At 37.7% G+C, this 23,790-nt stretch overlaps 1 protein-coding gene across 1 annotated transcript in view; it reads right to left on the bottom strand.

Annotated features, from left to right (window-relative positions):
* Positions 1-23,790, bottom strand: part of ANO3 (anoctamin 3) — a 231,181-nt gene that overhangs the window by 196,540 nt on the left and 10,851 nt on the right. Inside the window, exon 3 of the mRNA XM_040258914.1 lies at positions 9,398-9,516. Within this exon, the coding sequence (XP_040114848.1) occupies positions 9,398-9,516 (119 nt within the window). The remainder of the gene's footprint in view (positions 1-9,397; positions 9,517-23,790) is intronic.

Genomic DNA, 23,790 nt, shown 5'->3' with positions numbered 1-23,790 from the left:
TGAACCAACCTTTGGTATATTCTAGCATATTCTATATGTAGAATTTTAAGTTTATCTCTTTCTTCTTAACGCTATTGTAATTTTAATACTAGTAAGGATCTAGGCAACTCCATCAAGATTTCCATGATTAATTTTGTTGCTTGTGTAGAAAATCCCTTTAGAGAAGTCATTTTTCTAGTCTGTGATTAGAAAAAAAACATGCTTGTTTTATTTTTACACATACAATTTTGAATTGGTTAACTATTTAGTTCTTCAATTCATTTTGGTGTAAGATGTGAGGTAGGCGTCTGAAAACATTTTGCGTGCATACTGAGTCGTGTCTGATTCTATGCCACCCTATGGACTGTAGCCCACCAGGCTCCCCTGTCCGTGGGATTCTCCAGGCAAGAATACTGGATCGGTTGCCATGCCCTTCTCCAGCAGATCTTCCCGACCCAGGGATCGAACCCACATCTCTTATGTCTCCTGTGTTGGCAGAAGGGGTCTTTACCACTAGCACCACCTGGGAAGCCTGAAAACATTTTAACCTCTTCCAAATTACTGATCAGTTACTGTGAGAACATTTGCACATTTTTTAAAAGATTGATGTCTTTACAATTTGAAATGCTACTTTTATCACAATACATACATGAACACATGAACACATTTGGGTTTAAACAACTCATAGATAATGTGGAGGGGTTCTAGAAAAATCTTATGATAAATCTTAGGGGAAATATACACTGGCAATTAGCAAGTATAGAACACCCTCATCATTTTCTGATGAGGGCTTCTGAGGGTCAAGGTAAGTGATTAAACAGCACAATGGAGGGACATGCCTTCTGTGGCCACAGGGAAGATAACACTCTCCTCAGTATCAAAGAGTCTGCAAACAAGATCAGGTATTTGTTAGACTGATTAAAAATGAGTCTTTTTAAAACTAGGGAAGAAGATAAATTTAAAATACCGGCAAAAACATTAAGAAACCAAAATGATTTCCTGCATGTCACATGGTTTACATAATAATTAAATATTTAGGGTACAGTTTCCACAATGAAATTATTAAATATAAACAAGTATTATCTCAGGTCCTAAGTCTGGGAAACATTAGCATTTTTTTAGAAACTATCTCAATAAATGCAAATAATTAGTATTTAATTTCATGTATACTCATTAGCTGAAGCAGTCACACTGGGTCAAGTTTAGTCATTTACCTTATATTTTAAATTAATATTATTTTACAACTACTGGGGCATAGTGTGCAAATTCAGAATAGTAACACCTATACATTATTTGGAGACAAAGAACCATTGAATTGAATTAAACAACTGCCAGTGTCCACAGGAAAGGTACACTGTAGAGACCATGGAGACCACTGCCTGCACCATCACCATTATATGATCTGTGCTTCTCCAGCCTTAACAGAAAATTATTTCTGTTACCAATTTAGTTAAAGATGAACACCATCTGCCAATGCCAGTAGACACAGTCAAAATGAATGGCCTTGTGATTCAAATTTAATGAACTGCTAAAATATTCATATCAAGATTTTCCTGGTCTATAACCCCTTTTCCGTCTAATATGATCCCCAAAGTTTCTTAAGAGGGGGAGTCACTATACTTTGAAATATAGATTTATATTCTCAGACATTATTAGCAACTTCTATAGTTATTTTTGGCATCCTGAGGGACAGTAGCAGCAGTAAACTCTTCATTAATGCCTAGTACACAAGCCACAGATTCTGCTTCACAGCTTCATTCCTTTTAACCTAGATTAATCACAGACATTCTGTGTATACTGTCCACATCTAGAAGTCTCAGCTGGTATGAAGTATATGATTCCTTGATGGAGAAAGCGATTTTGTTTCTCAGAACCATCCAGTTGGTTGTAGGACCTTATCATCATGTGTTATTCATAGTTCTCTCTATACTAATGAGACAGAGATAGGAAATATTTACTGAAATCATCTTAAAAAGAATCCCTCTCTCCTGTAAAACTTTGCTTGCAGTCTGCCCAGGTGCTCCAGTCTATAAATCCATAGAATTGCTACTTTTCTCAGATTACATTATTAATTTTCTCCCTCAATTTTCTTGCCTACACATGTGTGACAGAGTCTTTTTGTCAGGAAATAAACTTGCTTTTAAAAAAGCTAGCTCTTCACCAATTTCAATGGGTGTTTGGAACATTGCTAACAATACACGTATGGTTTAATAGAAGGTAAACTTGGAATTCTGCACTGATTCAAAGGTATAAAAAAAACTACTTTTGTAAATAAAGTTTTATTAAGAAAAGATAATTTAAGAAAATGTTAGATCCCTAGATTTCTCGTGATTTAAGTTATGACATTAAGATATTCTTGGGCTCTATAGAATTAAATGGATAGCATGGGTATATGTGGAAAACTCAGGGACAATTTTGCAAATGTTTCCTTTCCAATGAGAAAGAATTCACTTTACAATCATTGGTGTCAGCAAATACACTACCCTCTAACATTGATGGCTCCAATATCTATTGTGGAGGAATAAACCATCCCCAAATAATTTTTATTTAGTTCAGGAATCTGTGAGCAGGCCGGGCCCAGTTGTGCAGTTCTCCCGGTCTCAGCTAGACCTTCTGTGGGTTCTAGCTGGATTCTTGCACACCTCTGTGTCAGCTGGGACAGCTGGACTCACTAGGCTTCAGTCCACATGGCCTCACTATCCTCTTGCAGGGAGGCTCTGACATTCCTATGACGGAGGCAGAGTCTCAAGGGGAATAATGGGAGTGCAAGATCTTCCGAGTTCAAGGTTCAGCACCGGGACATGGTCACTTCTGCAGGCAATCTACTGATCAGAGCAAAGCCCAAGGCAAGTCCAATAAGAGTGTACCTCTTAGATGGGAGAACCTGCAAAGTTCCATTGAAAATATTGTAGGTATAGGGAAGAGGGAAGGGCTGTGGCCAATTTTCTATCTACTGCAATGCCCCAGAGATATTTAAATACGGCTTTTATTATAGAGCTTGAGGCTAGATAAATCTAGACTTATCCCATATCTAGTATCATCTCTAATTTCTAAAGCCTCTTAGCTTTCTCCATGTGTATGCATGCCCACCTCCTGAACTGCATCCCACTACATGGACAGCAAGACCTGTCCATGTTTGCCATCTTTATCTGTCCTCTATCCTGTGGTGTCAAACTCTGCTCATAGTGGGTTAAAAATAAATTAAAAAATATATCCTATTAACTTATCAATATCATTTTATCATATTAGATATCAGTATCACATGAGCTTAATCTCTGAAATATTAAGGAATTTTAGTGTAAATGATATGTGCCTAAAGTTAATAACTTGAAGAAAACATTCTAAAGAAATAATTCATCTTACTGAAGATAATTCTAGAGCAAACTATAGTATCTTACAAATATATTTGACTTACAAAATTATCAGAAGCAGTGGATATATGGTCAAAGCAAAATTCACCACACTGACTCAAGATCATTCAGGAAATGTTTGTACAATGGCTCTCAAAACAAATTCTCAAGCAGATGCATAGTCTACCTATACAATAACTAGTAAACTAGCCAGATGGATTTCTATATTTATTTATTTTTTTATTACTATTGATAAACTCAACAGGGCGTCCTCATAAATTCAATGTAAGACAACTCTTTAACATATTTAGAGTTATTTCCTAGAACCTAGTTTTATAGATGATGGCAAATCCTGTTAGAAATTTTTATTTGTTTTCTGTAACCTAACACTTGTCATGATTTACAATGTAGTTTACATTAGGAGTCATTTTCCTCTGTGAATCTTTGTTCTCTTTCTGCTGACTCTTTATAAACTTGTTTTTTCATCTCTAAAATGTAATTGAATAACTTTTGTGAAGAAATAAAATATCAGTTACACTGTATAATATCCATGGGACAGGTTGCAACCAGTACAGTTATCCCAAGCAAATAACATAATGCACAGATCTTCAGCCATACAACTAGATACATAGAGATCAATACGTGCTAATTTGAACCATATGAAAGTTGCTATTTTGTAGGTCATAAGTGAATGAATGTTGTCAATTTCCTAAGAGCCAACTTAAAATATATGTACATACACATACACACATATATATGCATATCATTTGATGATGGGATGAAATATCAATAACCTCAGATATGCAGATGACACCATCCTTGTGGCAGAAAGTGAAGAGGAATTAAAGAGCCTCTTGTTGAAGGTTAAAGAGTAGGTTAAGAGACGTTTGCTCCTTGGAATAAAAGCAATGACAAACCTAGACAGCGTATTAAAAAGCAGAGACATTACTTTGCCTACAAAGGTCTGTATAGTCAAAGCTATTGTTTTTCCAGTAGTCATGTATGGATGTGAGAGCTGAAAAATAAAAAAGCTGAGCACCAAAGAATTGATGCCTTCAAACTGTAGTGCTGGAGTCTTGAGAGTCCAGACTGCAAGGAGATCCAACCAGTCAGTCCTAAAAAAAATCAGTCCTGAATATTCATTGGAAGGACTGATGCTGAAGCTGAAGCTCCAATACTTTGGCCACCTGATGCAAAGTGCTGACTCATTAGAAAAGACCCTAATGCTGGGAAAGATTGAGGGCAGGAGGAGAAGGGGACGACAGAGGATGAGATGATTGGATGGCATCACCGACGGAATGGACATGGGTTGGACCAAACTCCTGGTAAATAGTGAAGGACAGGGAAGCCTGGCATGCTGCAGTCCTTGGGGTCATAAAGAGTCGGACATGACTGAGTGACTGAACTACAACAGCAGAGTTATAAACTAAGGTTGTTCAGAGGCTTGTTCAAACACTAGATATATAGGTCATTGCTTTTTTGAGGTTCTCTCTGATAAACATACACAAAGAATACACCTAAGAAGATTATTTTGCCTTTCACTTATAGATAAGCTTTGCAAGCAAGTAGCCTAGCTAAATGTATTTTAGACATCTTTTTTCTTCTTTTGGAATAGAACTATTTATTCAAGTTGGATTTGTGCTACACCTTAACCTATACAAAGGATGCAAGTGGACATATTTTCATAGAAGCTAGAAGAGTGAATCCAAAACCTTCCAGGCGATGCACTTTTCAAATTTGAATAGAAGTGTAATAGAACTAACAAGACTTTAGGTTAGGATGACTGGACTGGACGGCCATCATCACACATCATTCTCTTATTTTGCTGTCAAAAAAAACAAAAGATGTATGCAGGTTTAATTATTGCTTCTTAACTTGAATATTCTAAAGTTCAAGTCAAGTTTGAGAAGGCAATGGCACCCCACTCCAGGACTCTTGCCTGGAAAATCCCATGGACGGAGGAGCCTGGTAGGCTGTAGTCCATGGGGTCGCTAGGAGTCAGACATGACTGAGCAACTTCACTTTCACTTTTCACTTTCATGCATTGGAGAAGGAAATGGCAACCCACTCCAGTGTTCTTGCCTGGAGAATCCCAGGGGCAGGGGAGCCTGGTGGGCTGACATCTCTGGGGTCTCACAGAGTCAGACACGACTGAAGCGACTTAGCGGTAGCAGCAAGTCAAGTTTAGAGATTTGGGAATTGGTGACTGTTGAGCAGAAATGGAGTGGAAGGTATCATTGGTGGTGGTGGTTTAGTTGCTAAGTCATGCCCATCTCTTGTGATCCCATGGACTATATAGCCCACCAGGCTCCTCTTTCCATGGGATTTTCCAAGCAAGAATACTGGAGTGATTTGCTTTTTCCTTCTCCAGTGGATCTTCCCCATCCAGGGATCAAACCTAGGTCTCTTGCACTGTAGGCAGATTCTTTACTGACTGAGCTACCGGGAAGCCAAAGAGGTGGGAAGGAAAGCATTAGAATGGAAAGAGACTGAAATCATAGAGGGAAGAAAACATGGTGGCAAGTGCTAATTTTTAAAGCAGCAGATAACACAAATTTTATTTAATCTCAATGCATTTTTAAATTATTTTAAGCATATCATGTTTGTGTTCCTACTCATTGGTGCTAAAAGTATCTTAAAGTAGAATATCTGCTTTTCCTCAATTTTTCTTATGGCTTCTCTCAGGCTCAAGTCTCTTGGAACAATGCTTTAGAGATAGTTGATGTTTGTTATTGTTCAGTTGCTAAATCATATCCAACTCTTTGTGACCCCATGGACTGTAGTCCACCAAGCTCCCCTGTCCAGGGGATTTCCCAGGCAAGAATACTAGAGTGGGTTGCCATGTCCTTCTCCAGGGAATCCTCCCAACTCAGAGGTTGAACCTGTGTCTCCTGCATTGGCAAGTGGATTCTTGACCACTGAGCCACTCAACTCTCCAAACATCCACAGGGCCAATCAGATAGTATACTTAGAGAGGCAGGCGAAGTAAACATTGGGAGATAAACTACCGATTTGTGAAGACAGTCTAAGAAATATCAGCACAACATAGCATTCTTACCTAACAAAACCAAACCAAAGATGAATGAATAAACCTGGCACAAATATTTCAGCTCAGAATCATTGTAACAGTAAGATTTAAATTGTGCCATATTTCATTACTAACACACTGATGGTGACAAATGAAGGGATTTGTAAAGTCAATCCAGGTCAAACCAAATCAAATATCACAGAAAAAGATATTTTCAAGGAAATGATTATTGGTTATTGTCCATGCAGTGACAACTAAAAGTTAAGTCATTCCTTATGTTAACATCCAAATTTTTTTTACTAAGATATTCCCACTTTAATCAATAAGCAATTTAAGAAAAAATGAAGTGAGCTTGGACTGAGTCAATATTTGTCTTGGAAAGCATCAAAAGGGGATGATGGTATTTGGTGCTAGATGACTTTATTCAGATACTTTGAAGAACCCACAAAAGAATTTTGAGGGATGGTGGGATTTCTGGAACCAGAGATTTTAAAACTGAACCCCAACCCAGTGATTTGTTGATGAATTATAGTTTCAACACAGTACTCTCAACATCCAAGTTGTTATGGAAACCTTTCATAATGTTTCAAAATCTGCAAATCAGTGTGACACACCACATTAACAAACTGAAAAATAAGGATTATATAATCAGCTCCATAGATGCAGAAAAACTTATTTGACAAAATTCAACATCCATTTACGATAAAAACTCTCATCAAAACAAGTATACAGGGAACATACTTCAACATATATGCCAAACCCACAGTTAACATCATACTCAACAGTGGAAAGCTGAAAGCATTTGTTAAGGGACAAGAGAAGGCTGGTTATTCTCACCACTTTTATTTAACACGGTATTGGAAGTTCTAGCCACAACAATCAGACAATAAAAATAGGCACAAAGAATCCAAAATGGGAATGAAGAAATAAAACTGGCAATATTTACAGATGATATGAAATTTTGTAAGGCTGTAGGCTACAACTTAATGTACAGAAATATGTTGTATTTCTATATACTAACAACAAACCAACTAACAGAAACAGACATTTTTTTTTAAAAATCACATTTGCAATTGCATCAGAAAACATTAAACATCTAGGAATAAGTCTATCTAAGGAGGTAAAAGACATTCTTGCAAAACTGCCACTGAGGAAAGCAACTAAAGACCAGATGCACAGATGGAAAGATACATTAGTTCCATACTTATGGACTGAAAGAATTAATAATGTTAAAATGATCATACTACCCAAGGCTTTCCACAGATTCAACACAATCGCTATCAAAATACCAATGACATTTTTCAGAGAACTAAAACAAATAATTCTAAAATTTGTATGGAAATACAAAAGACATCCAAATAGCCAGAAACAATCTTGAGAAAGAACAAACCTAGAGGAATCGTGCTTTGTGATTTCAAACTACACTACGAGTTAAAGTAATCAAAACCACATGCTACTGGCTCAGAAACAAACACACACATCAGTGGAACAGAAAAATGAATCTGTGACAAAGGAGGCTGCAACACACAATGGGAAAAGACAGTCTCTTCAGTGAGTGATGTTGGTGAAACCAAACAGCTATGCACAAAAAGGTCAAACTGGACTACTTTCTCACACCATTCACAAAAGTAAATCAGAAATGGATTAAAGATGTAAAGGCAAACCCAAAACCATGAAACTTCTAGGAGATAATATGGACAGCATGCTCTTTGACATTAATCTCAATGATATTTTCTACATATGTCTCCTTAGACAAGGGAAACAAAAGCAAAGCATAAACAAATGGGACTACATTACATTAAAAATCCTTTGCACAGTGAAAGAAACTATCAACAAACTAAAAAGGTTCTCCAGGGGATCTTTCCAACTGAGGGCCTGAACCCACATCTCTTGCACTGGCAGGCAGATTCTTCACTTCTGAGCCACCAGGGAACTCCATATGGAATATTACTCAGCCATGAAAAATAAAATCTTGCCATTTGTGACAACACGGAAGGACCGAGAGACCTAGAGGGCATTATGCTTACTGAAGTAAGTCAGGCAGAGAAAGAAAGAAAAACACTGTATGATTTCTCTTACATGTCGAATCTAAAAAACGGAATAAAAGGATACGTATAAAACAGAATTATAGACAGAGAGGACAGACAAGTGAACAGGTGATGATGGCCAGAGGGGAGGTGGAGGAGGGGAGGAAAGAAGTAAGGGAGATTAAAAGGTACAGACTTCCAGTTGCAAAATAACTGAGTCATGGGTATGAAGTACACAGTGTGGGGAATAGAGTCAATAACTACATTATATCTTTACATGGTGAAAAATGAAAGTGAAAGTCACTCAGTCGTGTCTGACTCTTCGCGACCCCATGGACTATACACATGATAAATATAATGAACACTGCTGAATGCTGAATGTGGAAGTTGCTAAAGTAAATTCTAAGAGTTCTTATTATAAGAAATATATATATATATTTCTGTTTCTTTGATTTTGCATCTATATGAGATGATGAATATTCACTCAACTTATTCTGGTAATCACTTCATGATGTATGTAAGTCTAATAGTTATACTGTATACCTTAAACTTATAAAGCACTGTGTCAATTATATCTCAACAAAACTTGAAGAAAAACAAAAAATTTGTCAAGCTGACAACATGATTCTAATTTTACAAATGATGAAAACAAGGCTAAGTGAGTTTGATTGACTTGCTCAAGTTACCACAACTATAAGTATTGGAATTGCAATTCAAATATTGGCCCACTTGATAATAAAATTCATGTTCTCATTAAACCATGGTGTCTTTCAAAAAACAAAAAAGAAGATGGACTAAACCTCTAAAAAATTACTGAATAATTTTATGCTTCAGAATGTTTATAAAATTCTGTTTGATAATATAAATGGATATGATGTCTACACATAACTTTTCAGTTTTGAGTCCTGAGCAGCCTCATTCTCTCCAGGAAATATCAACTGAAATTAAAAAGAACTGTATGGATTTAGATGTTAGAGTCCTCAATGACTTACAGACTGTTTAGTTTGCATTACCTTAGGCAATCTGGGCTTCGGTTCAGAATTATTTTTAGGAACAAAGTCTTTAATGAGGCGAGATCGGTCATAATTAGCATGCTCTGATTCATCCGTGTAATCCTTATCTTTTCCTAGGTCTAGAAAAGAGAAAGAGAAAATTACATCCATTTTTATCCTTCTTTCTTTTCTTTCTCCTTAAATGTAATAATCTCTTTTCTTCCATGTTTTCTCAAGGTTTAACCAAGTATAATTTTCATAGGACCCACATATCCAATAAATAAGCAAAAAAAGGTAATAATACAGAATCTTGCCAGTAACTTTCAGAAAAAATGAAATGCATCTCTGTCATTTTCTGTACTTAAACATTTTGAAAACAAAGTTAAAGTCATGCAAATGCAACTGGATGTTATCTCTTTTGAACTTGAAAATAGAGATATTTGTAAGAATTCAATACAATTTTGCTTTTTAAGGCAAATTTTACACATTTATCTGCTTAATTTAAAAGACTACAGATTTTGGTTATTTTTTTTAATTGTTGTTTCATAAATATGAACTTGACTTAAAAGAATAAGAAGTCTAAGAAATCATATAAGAAATGCTAACAAACTTTACAAGAAAGATTAAAAAGTATTGGGAGATTGAAATGAAACCACAACAGTAAAAAAGGAGCAAGAACATTGAAATATGGTAATTACCACTGGAAAAATCAAAAAGGGTAACACATATAAGAAATTATATGTGCACATTATATGAATAATGAGCAAGATATAATCAATGTAAAAGAGTATAAAATAGAAAATATCCTGATGGTTGCAAACATCACTAAGAACTAGTGACACATTTCACAAAATTTGTGTTCTAGGTGATACAAATCTCTCTCCAAATTAAAAACCAGATTCAAAGAGACACAGATGTATAGAACAGTCTTTTGGACTCTGTGGGAGAGGGAGAGGGTGGGACGATTTGGGAGAATGGCATTGAAACATGTATAATATCATATATGAAATGAATCGCCAGTCCAGGTTCGATGCATGATACTGGATGCTTGGGGCTGGTGCACTGGGACGACCCAGAGGGATGGTGTGGGGAGGGAGGAGGGAGGGGGATTCAGGATGGGGAACACATGTACACCCGTGGTGGATTCATGTTGATGTATGGCAAAAGCAATACAATATTGTAAAGTAATTAACCTCCAATTAAAATAAATTTATATAAAAAAAGAATAAGGACATTCTCTTACAAAGTTACAGTACATTTATCTTTAATATTGATAAAAATATTATTTTCTAATCTTCATACCTTGTTCAAAGTACACTAATTGTACTTCTAATGTTCTTTATGGCATTACTATATGATATCACTATTTTGCAAGACATAAAAATGAGCTAGAAATGTAATTTAAATGTTCTAGTATCTACATTAAAAAGTAAAAAGCAAGTGAAGTTAATCTTAATAATAAATTGTATTTAAACCAATAAAAAAAACACAGATTTCTAAATATTTAGTTTTTTTCAAATAAATCAAATGGAATTATTGTAATTATTTTATTCAATCTGTCCTTAACCTGTCAACAACAAATTCTGACACAGAAAACGATACATACTTCTTTCAAGAGTTCAGTCATGTGACTCAGTATTGTAACAAAATAAAAAATTTTATTTATACTACATGCATTAGTTTCTTTCATTCAGTTCGGTCCAGTCGCTCAGTCGTGTCCGACTCTTTGCGACCCCATGAATCGCAGCACGCCAGGTCTCCCTGTCCATCACCATCTCCCGGAGTTCATTCAAACTCACGTCCATCGAGTCAGTGATGCCATCCAGCCATCTCATCCTCTGTTGTCCCCTTCTCCTCCTGCCCCCAATCCCTCCCAGCATCAAAGTCTTTTCCAACGAGTCAACTCTTCGCATGAGGTGGCCAAAGTACTGGAGTTTCAGCTTTAGCATCATTCCTTCCAAAGAACACCCAGGGCTGATCTCCTTTAGAATGGACTGGTTGGATCTCCTTGCAGTCCAAGGGAATCTCAAGAGTCTTCTCCAACACCATGGTTCAAAAGCATCCATTCTTCAGCACTCAGCTTTCTTCACAGTCCAACTCTCACATCCATACATGACCACTGGAAAAACCATAGCCTTGACTAGACGGACCTTTGTTGGCAAAGTAATGTCTCTGCTTTTCAATATGCTATCTAGGTTGGTCATAACTTTTCTTCCAAGGAATAAGCATCTTTTAATTTCATGGCTGCAATCACCATCTGCAGTGATTTTGGAACCCCAACAAATAAAGTCTGATACTGTTTCCACTGTTTCCCCATCTATTTCCCATGAAGTGATGGGACCAGAGGCAATGATCTTCATTTTCTGAATGTTCTTTTATTAGTAATGCTTAAAATCTGCTATAACATATGGCATATGATGCATAGCTAGCAGTATCAAGTTATTAGCAGCAGTATGAACTAAGAATGAACAGATCATTATACACCTTAGGATATAATTAACTACTAATTACATTAACATGCTCTAGGCATTTGACCTATACCTATATACCTATTAATCATAGCTATCACTCATGGATGACTAATATTTGCTGAGCGTATACTAAGAGCCAGAAACTTTACACATATAATTTCCTTTAATCCTTATAACAACTCTAGTAGTGTGTATGATTTTTATCTATACAATGATACATAAACTGAGGCATATGCAAATTAAGTAGCATGGCAAAGTTGCTGAACCATTAAGGGGTACATCAAACACATCCCGGTTGATGCCAAAACTGATGTTTGTGAACATGCTATAATGTTTCCCAAGACTTAGGTATGGGCTTCTCAGGTTGTGCAGTGGTAAAGAATTTGCCAGTGCAGGGGATGCAGGAGACATGGGTTTGATCTCATGTACCAACATAATAAGTTAGTAAACTTTTGGAACAAAATGTGTCAATATGTTTTAACAGAAAGACTGGAGGGTAATCCTAAAGTTATAATCTGAAAGAAAGAAAATCTATTTTCACAAGCATGTTCAACAAGCCCAAGGGCACTAAAGTATAGAAACCATTGCCACCTTAATAAACAGCAACTCAGTTCTTCCATCAACACAGGCCAGAATCCTGACTCCTCATTTTCTCTTGTCACCATGTCTTCTCCTTAAGCAAATTGTGTTGATTTAGCACAATGCATAATTTTTCCACTATGCCTCACTCTTTAGCACATATCACTGCCTAAATGGCTGTACAATTTCACTTATTTATCTTCATTTATGATCTGTTTCCCTCAGTAAGGTATTTGTGCACTGAGTTTTTACTTTTTCACCTTTGTTGTCTTTTTGTTCACTGCTTCATCCCTAACATCCAGAACAACTAAGGACATTTAGCTGTCATTGACTATATATTTGCTGAATAAATGGATTTATATGTTCAACAAATCTTATCTGAAACATTTTCAAATTATTTCTAGAAACTGATCCTTTGCCAATATTTGATAATAGTTTCTTAATCCAAGCCATCAGTGTCTCTTGAGTAGAAGTCTGTAAGAGCCTCCCTTACTGATCTTCCCATTTATATCTCTTGTCTCTATTACATGGCAGAGTAGCTCTTTTACAACCTTGGTTAAATTACATTAACCTTTACTCAAAACCTTCCAATAATTTTGTAGCTCTAAGTAAAAGCCATGGTCCCATTAGGACAGGTATGAAATATTAGTCTTCTTCCCACCACATCTTGTCCCTGTCCTAAACCCCATTCCCTGATGAGAAATATACTCTCACCACAGGACCTTTGCACTTGCTCCTCTCTATGCAAGAATGCTCAATACCTTTTGCATCCAGAGTTCTGCTCACATCATCACATGAGAGAATCTCTTGTTGACCACTGTTTCTAAAGTAGAACTTTCCATAGTTCTCTGTCTTCTCATAAAGTTTTATTACTTTTAATAGCATCTGACATAACATGATAACACACATATACAAAACATACATACTATATATGGACATATAGGTCAGCAACTGACATTGCTATAGCATAGATACATAATGTGGTATATGTTTATCCTATATATATGTATATATATCATGTGCATATGCATATATATGTGTGTGTATATATATAATGAATATCTACATGCATATATTTGTGTTGGTGCTTATATAAAGGACAAAGAAAAAAGTGTATATGTAGAGAGAGAGAGTACTGATAGATGGTCATCTGTCTCTTTCCACTGTAAGTGCTGTTGGTGAGGTGATTGTTTTGTTCACTGCTTCACACCCATTATTTAGCTTACTGTTTAGCATCTCGTAAGCACTTAGTATCTGTTGAATAAATTGATGAATAGATGGCACACTTATATGTGGGAATATTTTCCATCTGTTAAATTGCTAATTTTACAGACTGAAAACTTATAGAAATGTTTAAAACATAATATTAAGTTAAAATTTTGTTTTTCTTAATTTTGATGTATTTCATTTCAAATATACTTTCCCTTATGAATGAAACTTTTGTGATACTATGCAAACTTAAGGACATAGAGTGACAACTACAGTATGTTAAGAATGTGAAACATTTTCTTATTTTGACAGAATGGTAGTTTTCCCCTCACCCTAGACCTTTTTCTACTATTCTTGCCAGAAGTTCATGTGTATCATAAATAGCAGAATTTTTAAAAAACTGCAGTTGGTATTAACACCAATAAACATCTGTGACAATGAAGAGGACCACATTGCATATGATTAATAAAGTGAATCCCTCTTCCATTAGAAGAATTATCTGAAATATAAGCAAAACCTATTAATGTGTTTTGGTTCTTATCGAGGACACAGACCCTTGTTTGTGTGAAATATGCCCCACGTGGTAAAGATCATTTAAAATTCAAATTGAATAATTTCAACAACACTAAATTACAATACCAATTACATATTTCATCGTCTTAAGATGCTTTTCCCCCACATTTTAGCATTTCTGAAATCAGGATGGGGTCACCACTCCATGTTGGACCATAAAGAAGACTGAGCACCAAGGAACTGGCTTTTGGATTGTGATGCTGAAGAAGACCCTTGAGAGTCCCTTGGACAGCAAGGAGATCAAACCAGTCAAGCCTAAAGAAAATCCACCCTGAATATTCACTGGGAGGACTGATGATGAAGCTGAAGCTCCAATACTCTGGCCACCTGATGCAAAGAGCCAAGTCACTGGAGAAGACCCTGATGCTGGGAAAAATTGAGTGCTGGAAGAGAAGGGGAAAACAGAGGATGAGAAGGTTGGATGGCATCATCAGCTCAATAGGCATGAGTTTGAGAAAACTCCAGGAGACAGTGAAGGACCGGGAAGCATGGCATGCTGCAGTCTGTGGGGTCACAGAGTCAGACATGACTGGGCAACTGAACAAGAGCAACAATCCATATTTCCTAAAAGTGATTATTAATTTGATGATGCTTTTCACAATTGCTAGTGTCTTAAAATCCAGTAAATTTGATAATTAAGGAAAACAGATTTTCAAAAAACAAAAACATTTCTGTCTGGTATAGTAGAAACAGGTAATTTTGATTATGACAAATGAAACTACTGTTGCTCTCCAGTAGCTGACTGGTAGAAAGACATACACTCAAAAAATAGACAATTGGATTTTATCAAAATTAAAAATCTGTACTTTAAAGAATACCATCAAGAAAGAGAGACAACCTTCAGAATATGAGAAGATGTTTGCAATTTATATATCGAATAAGGGACTTGTATATATGTATACACAACTCTTACAGCTGAATAATAGACAAACAACCCTGTTTGAAAATGGGCAAAAAATCTGAACAGACATTTCTTTGATAAAATATACAAGAAGTTCAAAGGAAAAAATAACATGAAAAGATGTTCAGCATGATTAGTGCTCAGGGAAATGCAAATCGAAACCACAATGAGACCACTTCATATTCACTAGGATGTATACAATAAAAAAGAGTGTTGATGAGAATGTTGAGAAACTGAATCTTTATATACTGCTGATGAGAATGAAAAATGGTGAAGCTGTTGTGGAAAACCGTCTGGCAGGTCTTCAAAATTTTTAACAGAATCACCACATGATCTTGCATTCTACTTCTAGGCATAATACTCAAGAGAAATGAAAACATAATTTCACCAAAAAATTGTGCATGAATGCTCCTAGAAGCATTGTTCATAATAGCCAAAAAGTCAAAACAATACAAATGTCCATAATCTCATGAATGGATAAATAAAATATGGTTTAATCAATATAATAGAATTTTGTTCATTGAATTACTGAATTACAGTAAAACCTGACTGCTAATAGGTATGGAATTTCTTTTTCTTTTTCTTTTTTAATATAAATTTATTTATTTTAATTGGAGGTTAATTACTTTACAATATTGTATTGGTTTTGCCACACATCAACATGAATCCACCAGGGGTGTACATGTTCTTTTTGAGGTGACAGGAATGATCTAAAATTGACTGTGGTGATGGGTACATATCTTTGAGAATATGATAAAAAAAAAAAAAACCACTGAGTTTTCACCCACTACTTAAAGTAGGTGAATTTTATGGTCAAGGTGAATTGTAACTCGATAAGTCCATTATAATAAAATACAAACAAACAAAAATCAAGATTCTCCAAGCTTAAGAAAATCACTTAGTATGTTAAGCAGAGAGTCTGATGTAATGGAAAGATAACTAATATTGGCTCCATAAAAGCCAAGTTTAAATTCTGGTTATGCCATTTGTTAGCTGAGTGGCAGTGAGTCAGTTTCTTAATATGAAAATTTGGGGTAATAAAATCTTTTCATTCCAAGGATTAAACAGAATAATCTAAAGTGAAGAGGTACAAAAGAGTCTCTTGATGAAGGTAAAAGAGGAGAGTGAAAAGGCTGGCTTAAAACTCAACATTAAAAAACTAAGATCATGGCATCTGGTCCCATCACTTCATGGCAAATAGTTGGGGAAACAATGGAAACAGTTTTCTTAGGCTCCAAAATCAATGCGGATGGTAACTGCAGCTATAAATTGAAAAGATGCTTGCTCCTTGGAAGAAAATCTATGACAAACCTAGACAGTGTATTAAAAAGTAGAGACATCACTTTGCCAACAAAGGTCAATCTAGTCAAATCTATGGTTTTTCCAGTAGTCATGTATGGATGTGAGAGTTGGACCATAAAGAGGGCAGAGTGCTGAAGAACTGATGCTTTTAAACAGTGGTGCTGGAGAAGACTCTTGAGAGTCCCTTGGACTGCAAGGAGATCCAACCAGTCCATCCTAAAGGAAATCAGTCCTGAATATTCATTGGAAGGACTGATGCTGAAGCTGAAACTCCATTCTTTAGCTACCTGATGTGAAGTGCTAAATCACTGGAAAAGACCCTGATGCAGGTAAAGATCAAGAGCAGGAGGAGAAGGGGGCAACAGAGGTTGAGATGGTTGGACAGCATCATTGACTCAATGGACGTGAGTTTGAACAAACTCTTGGAGATAGTGAAGGACAGGGAAGCCTGGCATGCTACATGGGGTTGCAAAGAATTGTACATGACTGAGTGACTGAAGGACAATAACAAAATGTGACTTGTACACATAAATATTGAAGAATTATATATTTCCTTCCTTTGGTTTTTCTTAAATTCACAGCTCAAGTATTTAGAATCAACAAAACAAATTATGTAATTTGGAACAAACAAAAAAACCTTATCTTCCCTTTTAAAGCCTAAATGGGGAATAAACAATGTAATTACCTTAAGTATGCCAATGGACAATTTAAAATTTAATCTAAATATCTTTTTTTCTAATCACCAATAATATGATTTATGATAAAAACTTTTGTTGAGTCAAGTGGGAATCCAGTAAGTTCTAAATTTTGCTTGTAAACCAGCACCAAAACAAAAAGGACTGATCAATATAGGCGGCTACTAAGATTGCAACATAAACTTTAGAGCCATCTCTGGGAGTGTAATTTTAATAACCAAGTTATTCCATCTCAGCCATTTTTCTTTATTATAATACTATTTTATTTCATTATGTTGTTACATTGTATTATAATTGCTTAAGCATCTGGAAATGGATGGTGAAACTTTCGAACAATTTTCAGTATGTGTAAATGATCATATTAGTGCTTCAACTGTGTAACCTTCCCGTTCATTACTAATGTCAGTATGTTTTAGGACTGCCGGAGTAGCTGAGGCTGAAGATTAAAACAACAGTTATTAGGTTCAAGATGGCGGTATAGGAAGATCCTAGACCCATCTCTTTCTGGGGTAGTTACATATGCATCAGTTTCTTTTGAGAAAGAGCTGTAAACCAGATGAACTGCTCCTCCATGACAAAAGATAAAAGGACCACATCAAGAAAGGTAGGAGAGACCATCTTTGACAGTCCTTCCAAAACCCCGCTCTCAGCATAGGGAGGGATCTCCTCAGTCCAGTATTTTTCTCAGAGGAGCAAGGGATTTGTGCCTTACACGAGGCACCCCAGCCCTTGGGATCTGCACCAGAGGACAAGGCCCCAAAACACCTGGCAAGGAAATCAATGGGAAGACATTCAAAGGACCCAAAGGGACATATGGAACCTTTTAAAGGGCTTGCATGTGGTCTCATTCATGTCAGCAGCAGTTTGAAAAGTGCCTAGCCTCTATGTGAAGGAGATTCACCTGCTAATTTGAAAGCATCTGCAGAAAGGGCAGGAGACAACTGAAACTCTCTCCAGAGACAGAGGTGTTAGTGGACACCATTTTTGCACTCTCTACCCACCCTGATAGCACAAGTGAAAGTGCAAGTGTTAGTCACTCAGTTGTGTCTGACTCTGCAACCCCATGGACTGTCTATGGAATTCTCCAAGCAAGAATACCGGAGTGGGTTGCCATTCCCTTCTCCAGGGGATTTTCCCAACCCAGAGACTGAACTCATGTCTCTTGTGTCTCTGGCATTGCAGGCAGATTCTTTACCATCTGAGCTACCAGAGAAGCTAGCACAAGCAGGCTAGCTAAACCCTCTTGCTGCCTTGCTAGGACAGGTGGGGAAAGCAGTCTCTGCACTGCCTCACTGCCTTGCTGAAACTGCACTGTCCCACTGCCTTGCTGAAACTAAAAAGCTCATGCAGTGTGACACTCCCTCACCTGCTGTCTGGGACCAGGGAACAAGAGCATTCTCCCCTTGTGGCTCAATGATGGTCTTTAGTGTTATGCAGTTTTGCTTTGTGGTTATCAAGAGGCTCAAATATAACATCCCATGATAGCAACTTAAATGTGAACATGTTCCAAAGCTCTTGAAGGAACTCTCTCATTGCATCACTGAGACCTGCAGGCAAGAACAGGCAAGGCATTTTCCTGCAAGACTGCCCAGCTTGCAGCTGACTCAGGAAAGCCAACAGGAACACTGGTGGTATTTATTGATCAGGTAACCCCGGCAGCCAAAGAGGTTGGTTTCTGGTCTCCACCAGACTGTGACAGTCAGAGACAGTTCTTGGCAGGCTACTACCCTCAGAGCAATGCACAGACCACAGACTGAAACACATCCCCACCTTCCTGTGAAAAGCCTCTTTATTTATGTTGGAGCTTCAGCCTGAGGGATAGGCTTAAGGTTTCCCACACATCTAGAGTCTATGGAGGTACTTCCAGTGTAGTAGAGACAGAGTATCCTATCCAACCCCTTTGCTTCACTTCAACTTGATAATAGCTTACACACTGATCAGGAGCTCTGATTTTTGTTAACAGTCTCCCAAGGCCACCATCAGATTTCCAGTCTGAAGACTGTAGGGTTTGGGATTGTAGCCCCACAGAAACTGTATGTATTTGATACTTTAACAGAGGCTGTCTGAGGCCATGGTCTCCAATCAACCTGAAACTAGGTGCTAAATGAGATTTCTTCCCTTGGAGACAACAGGTAAGTAAGAATCTCACTGCCAAAGGTAAATACAGAGAAAAGGTAGTGAATTAATTACTTATAAATCTAGTGAGGAAGTTAATGGCAACCCACTCCAGTACTGTTGCCTGGAGAATCCCATGGACAGAGGAGCTTGGTGGGCTACAGTCCACGGGGTCGCAAAGAGTTGGACATGACTGAGCGACTTCATTTCACTTCACTTCACTTCAAGCAAGTTAAAAGACAAAAGTAGTAAAATCAACTAAAACTACAAAAATCAGTTTAGAAATACATAAAATGAAAAGATACAAAATTTGACATAAAAAAAACACAAAATGGAGTAAAAATGTAGAAGTTTGGTGCTGATAAAGATCCAGACCCAGTCTTTTTTACATTTTTTTATTTTGTATTGGGATATAGCTGGTTAACTTCCCAGGTGGCTCAGATGGTAAAGAATCTACCTGCAATGCAGGAGACCCTGGTTCTATCCCTGGGTCGAGAAGTTCCCCAAGAGAAGGGCATGTCAATCCACTCCAGTATACTTGTTTGGAAAATTCCATGGACAGATGAGTCTGGCAGGCTACAGTCCATAGGATCGCAAAGAGTCAGACACGACGGAGTTACTAAAACACACCCACATAGCCATTTTACAATGCTGTGATAGTTTCAGGGGAACAGTGAACGGACATACATACACACGTAGAAGACCCAGATTTACTGATTCTTTGCTGTGCTTTTGTTGTCTGCTTCTCCCTAACAGTATCAATGTGTTCTAAAGTCCTGACACTAACCAGTCACAGCACAGGTACTGCTGTTATACTGAGTCAACCCCCCAACTGAGGAAATTCTGTGGATAAACTACTTTCCATCATGTCAACGTGTTGGCGTTTATTCTACCCACATCTATCTTTCCATATATTCACCCAATCAATCATCATTTATCTACCTATCTGTCACTGAAAACAGGGTACATGCTAGGCAAAACGAATAGGACAGATAATAAACAGCAATTGTTATCATCTAGCAAAATGAGTGGAGAAGGCAATGGCACCCCATTCCAGTACTCTTGCCTGGAGAATCTCATGGATGGAGGAGCCTGGTAGGCTGCAGTCCATGGGGTCGCTAAGAGTCGGGCACGACTGAGCGACTTCACTTTCACTTTTCACTTTCATGCATTGGAGAAGGAAATGTCAACCCACTCCAGTGTTCTTGCCTGGAGAATCCCAGGAACCGGGGAGCCTGGTGGGCTGCCATCTATGGGGTCTCACAGAGTCGGACATGACTGAAGCGACTTAGCAACAGCAGCAGCAAAATAAGTATGCATAGAAAGTAGAAAGAAAGTGAAGTCTCTCAGTAGTGTCTGACTCTTCGACCCCATGGACTGTAGCCTGCCAAGCTCCTCCATTCCTGGGATTTTCCAGGCAAGAATACTGGAGCAGGTTGCCATTTCCTTTTCCAGGGGAACTTCTTGACCCAGGGATCAAACCAAGGTCTCCTGCACTGTAGGCAGACTCTACTATTTGAGCCACCAGGGAATCCAAAACTGAAAGTCACTTAATTGTGTCCAGTTCTTTGTGACCCCGTGGACTGTAGCCTGCCAGGCTCCTCTGTCCATGGACTTCTCCAAGCCAAAATACTGGAGTAGGTAGCTGTTCCCTTCTCTAGGGGATCTTCCCAGTGCAGGGACTGAACCCAGGTCTTCCACACTGCAGGCAGATTCTTTACCTTCTGAGCCACCAGGGAAGCCCAGGTATACATAAAGCCATATTCAAAGTGCTATAATAATAGAAAGAAGGCCTCATCTCAACTTCTGAATGTTAGGGAGGACTTCACAGAAGAGTAATGTTAGAAAGTCATACTCTTCCTCCTTAAGGAGAATGATGACTATCAGTTCTTTAAATGCTCTCCCAGACGGTTTGTCAACCCAAATGAAAAAAAGGAATATAATCAGATTAGGTTGTCAGTGAGAAAAATAACGCAGTAATGATTTCTAACAGGTGAGGAAAATCACACTGAGGGATCACATCATGGTGAGAAAAGTAATGGGCAAATCCTACAGCAAACTCTCCAAAGATATGCATGTCAATAGCCTCTGTGTCGTTTATCCATTTTTCGGATTCTAAATATATTATTGGAGCCCCTACTATGTGCCAAATAATGTTCTTGATTCTGGGCTACAGGAATCAAGAAAGTTAACAAAGCCTCTGTGTTCTGGAAACAGAAAAAGAGAGAGAGAAAAAAAAAAAACAAACAGAATTTCAGGTAATACTCTCTATGCATTAAAAAGAAAAATAAATCAAGATTAGAGCACATAAAGTGAAGTTTGTGTGAATCTGGTTTCTCTCAATGGAAGGCCCTGGAATCAGAACAACAGGGAATAGAAGCTTGAACCAGCTATAGCACTGGCTTCCCAGGAGGCTCAGTGGTAAAGAATCTGCCTGTTACCATGCGAGAGATACAGGAGACATGGGTTTAATCCCTGGGTCTGGAAGATTCCTTGGAAAAAGAAATGGCAACTCACTCCAGTATTCTTGCTTGGGAAATCCCATGGACAGAGGAGCCTGGCAGCTACCCTATGGGGTCACAAAACAGCCAGACAGGACTGAGCAACTGAAAAACGACAAGGGGGAAGAGGCAATAGGAAATGGCCTAAAGAGGCCATGCCCAGATATCTCATATGGCCTCTGAAGGTCAAGTAGGAGGTTTACATTTTAAATGTAATGGGAAAGCTGGAGGAATCTGAGGAGAAAAATGATGAGATTTAATTTCTTTTATTAAAGCTTCCTATAATTGCTGTGTAGAAAGTAGATTATAAGGAAGCATGAGGTGGAGCAGAGAGACCAACTAGGAGGTCATTACACTATCTCCCAAGAAATGGTGGCAGAGTGGATTAGCTTGCAGCAACAAATAGAACACTTGTAGCAGCAAATGGTGAGCAGTGTTACATTCCGAATATAACTTGAAAAGTGAGGCAAGATGACTTATGTAATGTGCTTAATAAAAAGCTGAAAAGATTTACAGTGACTGTGATGCTTTCAAAACTAGAGAACAATGTCTTTCCCTGTAATTCCATTTTTTTCTGTAATTGTAAGTAAATTGATAACATCAGTGGAAAAGTTATTTTTATACCATTTTAACATGAAAGTGAAAAGTGAAAGTGAAGTTGCTCAGTCGTGTCCGACTCTTTGCAACCCCATGGGCTGTAGCCTACCAGGCTCCTCCCTCCATGGGATTCTCCAGGCAAGAGTACTGGAGTGGGTTGCCATTTCCTTCTCCAGGGGGTCTTCCCAACCCAGGGATCAAACCCGGGTCTCCCGCATTCCAGGCAGAAGCTTTAGCCTCTGAGCCACCAGGGAAGCACATGAAACTGTTGGAAAAAATGATGAAAATTAGTAGAGATTAATATTACAGAAAGACAGCAAAATCATTACATACATACATCATTACATTTGAACGTAACTGTTTTGAGAAATAAGATCAACAAACAAGCCATTAAGCTGAACTATGAAACTTGTAGAAAGTGAATGCCTTGATTATCTAACACAGACCACTTCCTGAGGGAGTCGTTTCATAACACTGGCAAAATGTTGATTGCACAAGATTAGGTAGATGAATATTTTGGTGGTTGGACCCAAAGTATATTGGTCTTAATTAGCCCTGCTTATTTCACTTCAAAGTTACCTGATTTTACTGCAGCATTAGCAAGGGTAAAATTAGGCATTAGTTACTTGTTAATTGGATTTCTCTGTCTTTGCCATTTTCTAGTACACTAACAAGAAAAGAAGGGTGAGCAATAGTAGCAGGACTTCCAGGATTGATGAACAAGATTGCTGACACACCATAATTTCAAGTTCACTGTTACATGGATCAGTACTTCCCAGAACAATTTGTGTGTGTCTGTGTCTATGTATCTATGTGGCTGGGGGAGAATGGTTTATGCAATGGAATGGTGCCCTGGCTGCTCTATGAAAAGTAGAATTAAAAGTCCAGAGACAACAATTAGAAAAATAAATGAAGAAAACCAAGCAACAAAATCCTAACCTCCCAACCTGATCATCTCCCAAATATATTTTACCATGCAATGTTACTCCTCCATCTTTTGCTGCTCCCAGCCTGATACTTAACATCTTGCAGAGCTGGTGTTCCCTGGGTTTCACTAACCACTTTTCATCTTAAATGCCTCTGTTACCATTGTGCTGATTAAGAGAGAAGGTGAGAGATGAAGGTTTCCTGGGTTGAAACCTCTGTTCTCTATTTGCTAGTTAGATGATTTTTGTAAGTTAACTTGCCTCTTGGTGAGTCAGTTTCCTCATCTGTAAAAATAAGATGATAATAACACCAACCCAAAGGACTGTTAAGAAAATTAAATAAGATAACATAGGCAGGGAGGTGTGCATGTGAATTCAGTAAATTACTGTTATTCCAGTATGCCATCAGGGTCACATTTTGGTGGTAACAGAAAGAGATGGTTAGTGAAGATATTTAAGAGCCCAGAAAAATTCAGTGTGAAAGATAAGTTGAGTGAGTAACTAAATAAAAACACTCATTGAATTTCTATGATGATGTCTTAGAG

Source organism: Oryx dammah, unplaced genomic scaffold, assembly GCF_014754425.2.
Source record: "Oryx dammah isolate SB20612 unplaced genomic scaffold, SCBI_Odam_1.1 HiC_scaffold_17, whole genome shotgun sequence".
NCBI classification, from domain to species: domain Eukaryota; kingdom Metazoa; phylum Chordata; class Mammalia; order Artiodactyla; family Bovidae; genus Oryx; species Oryx dammah.
Note: the sequence above shows the minus strand (reverse complement) of the source record. Positions and strands in the feature narration are given on the sequence as shown.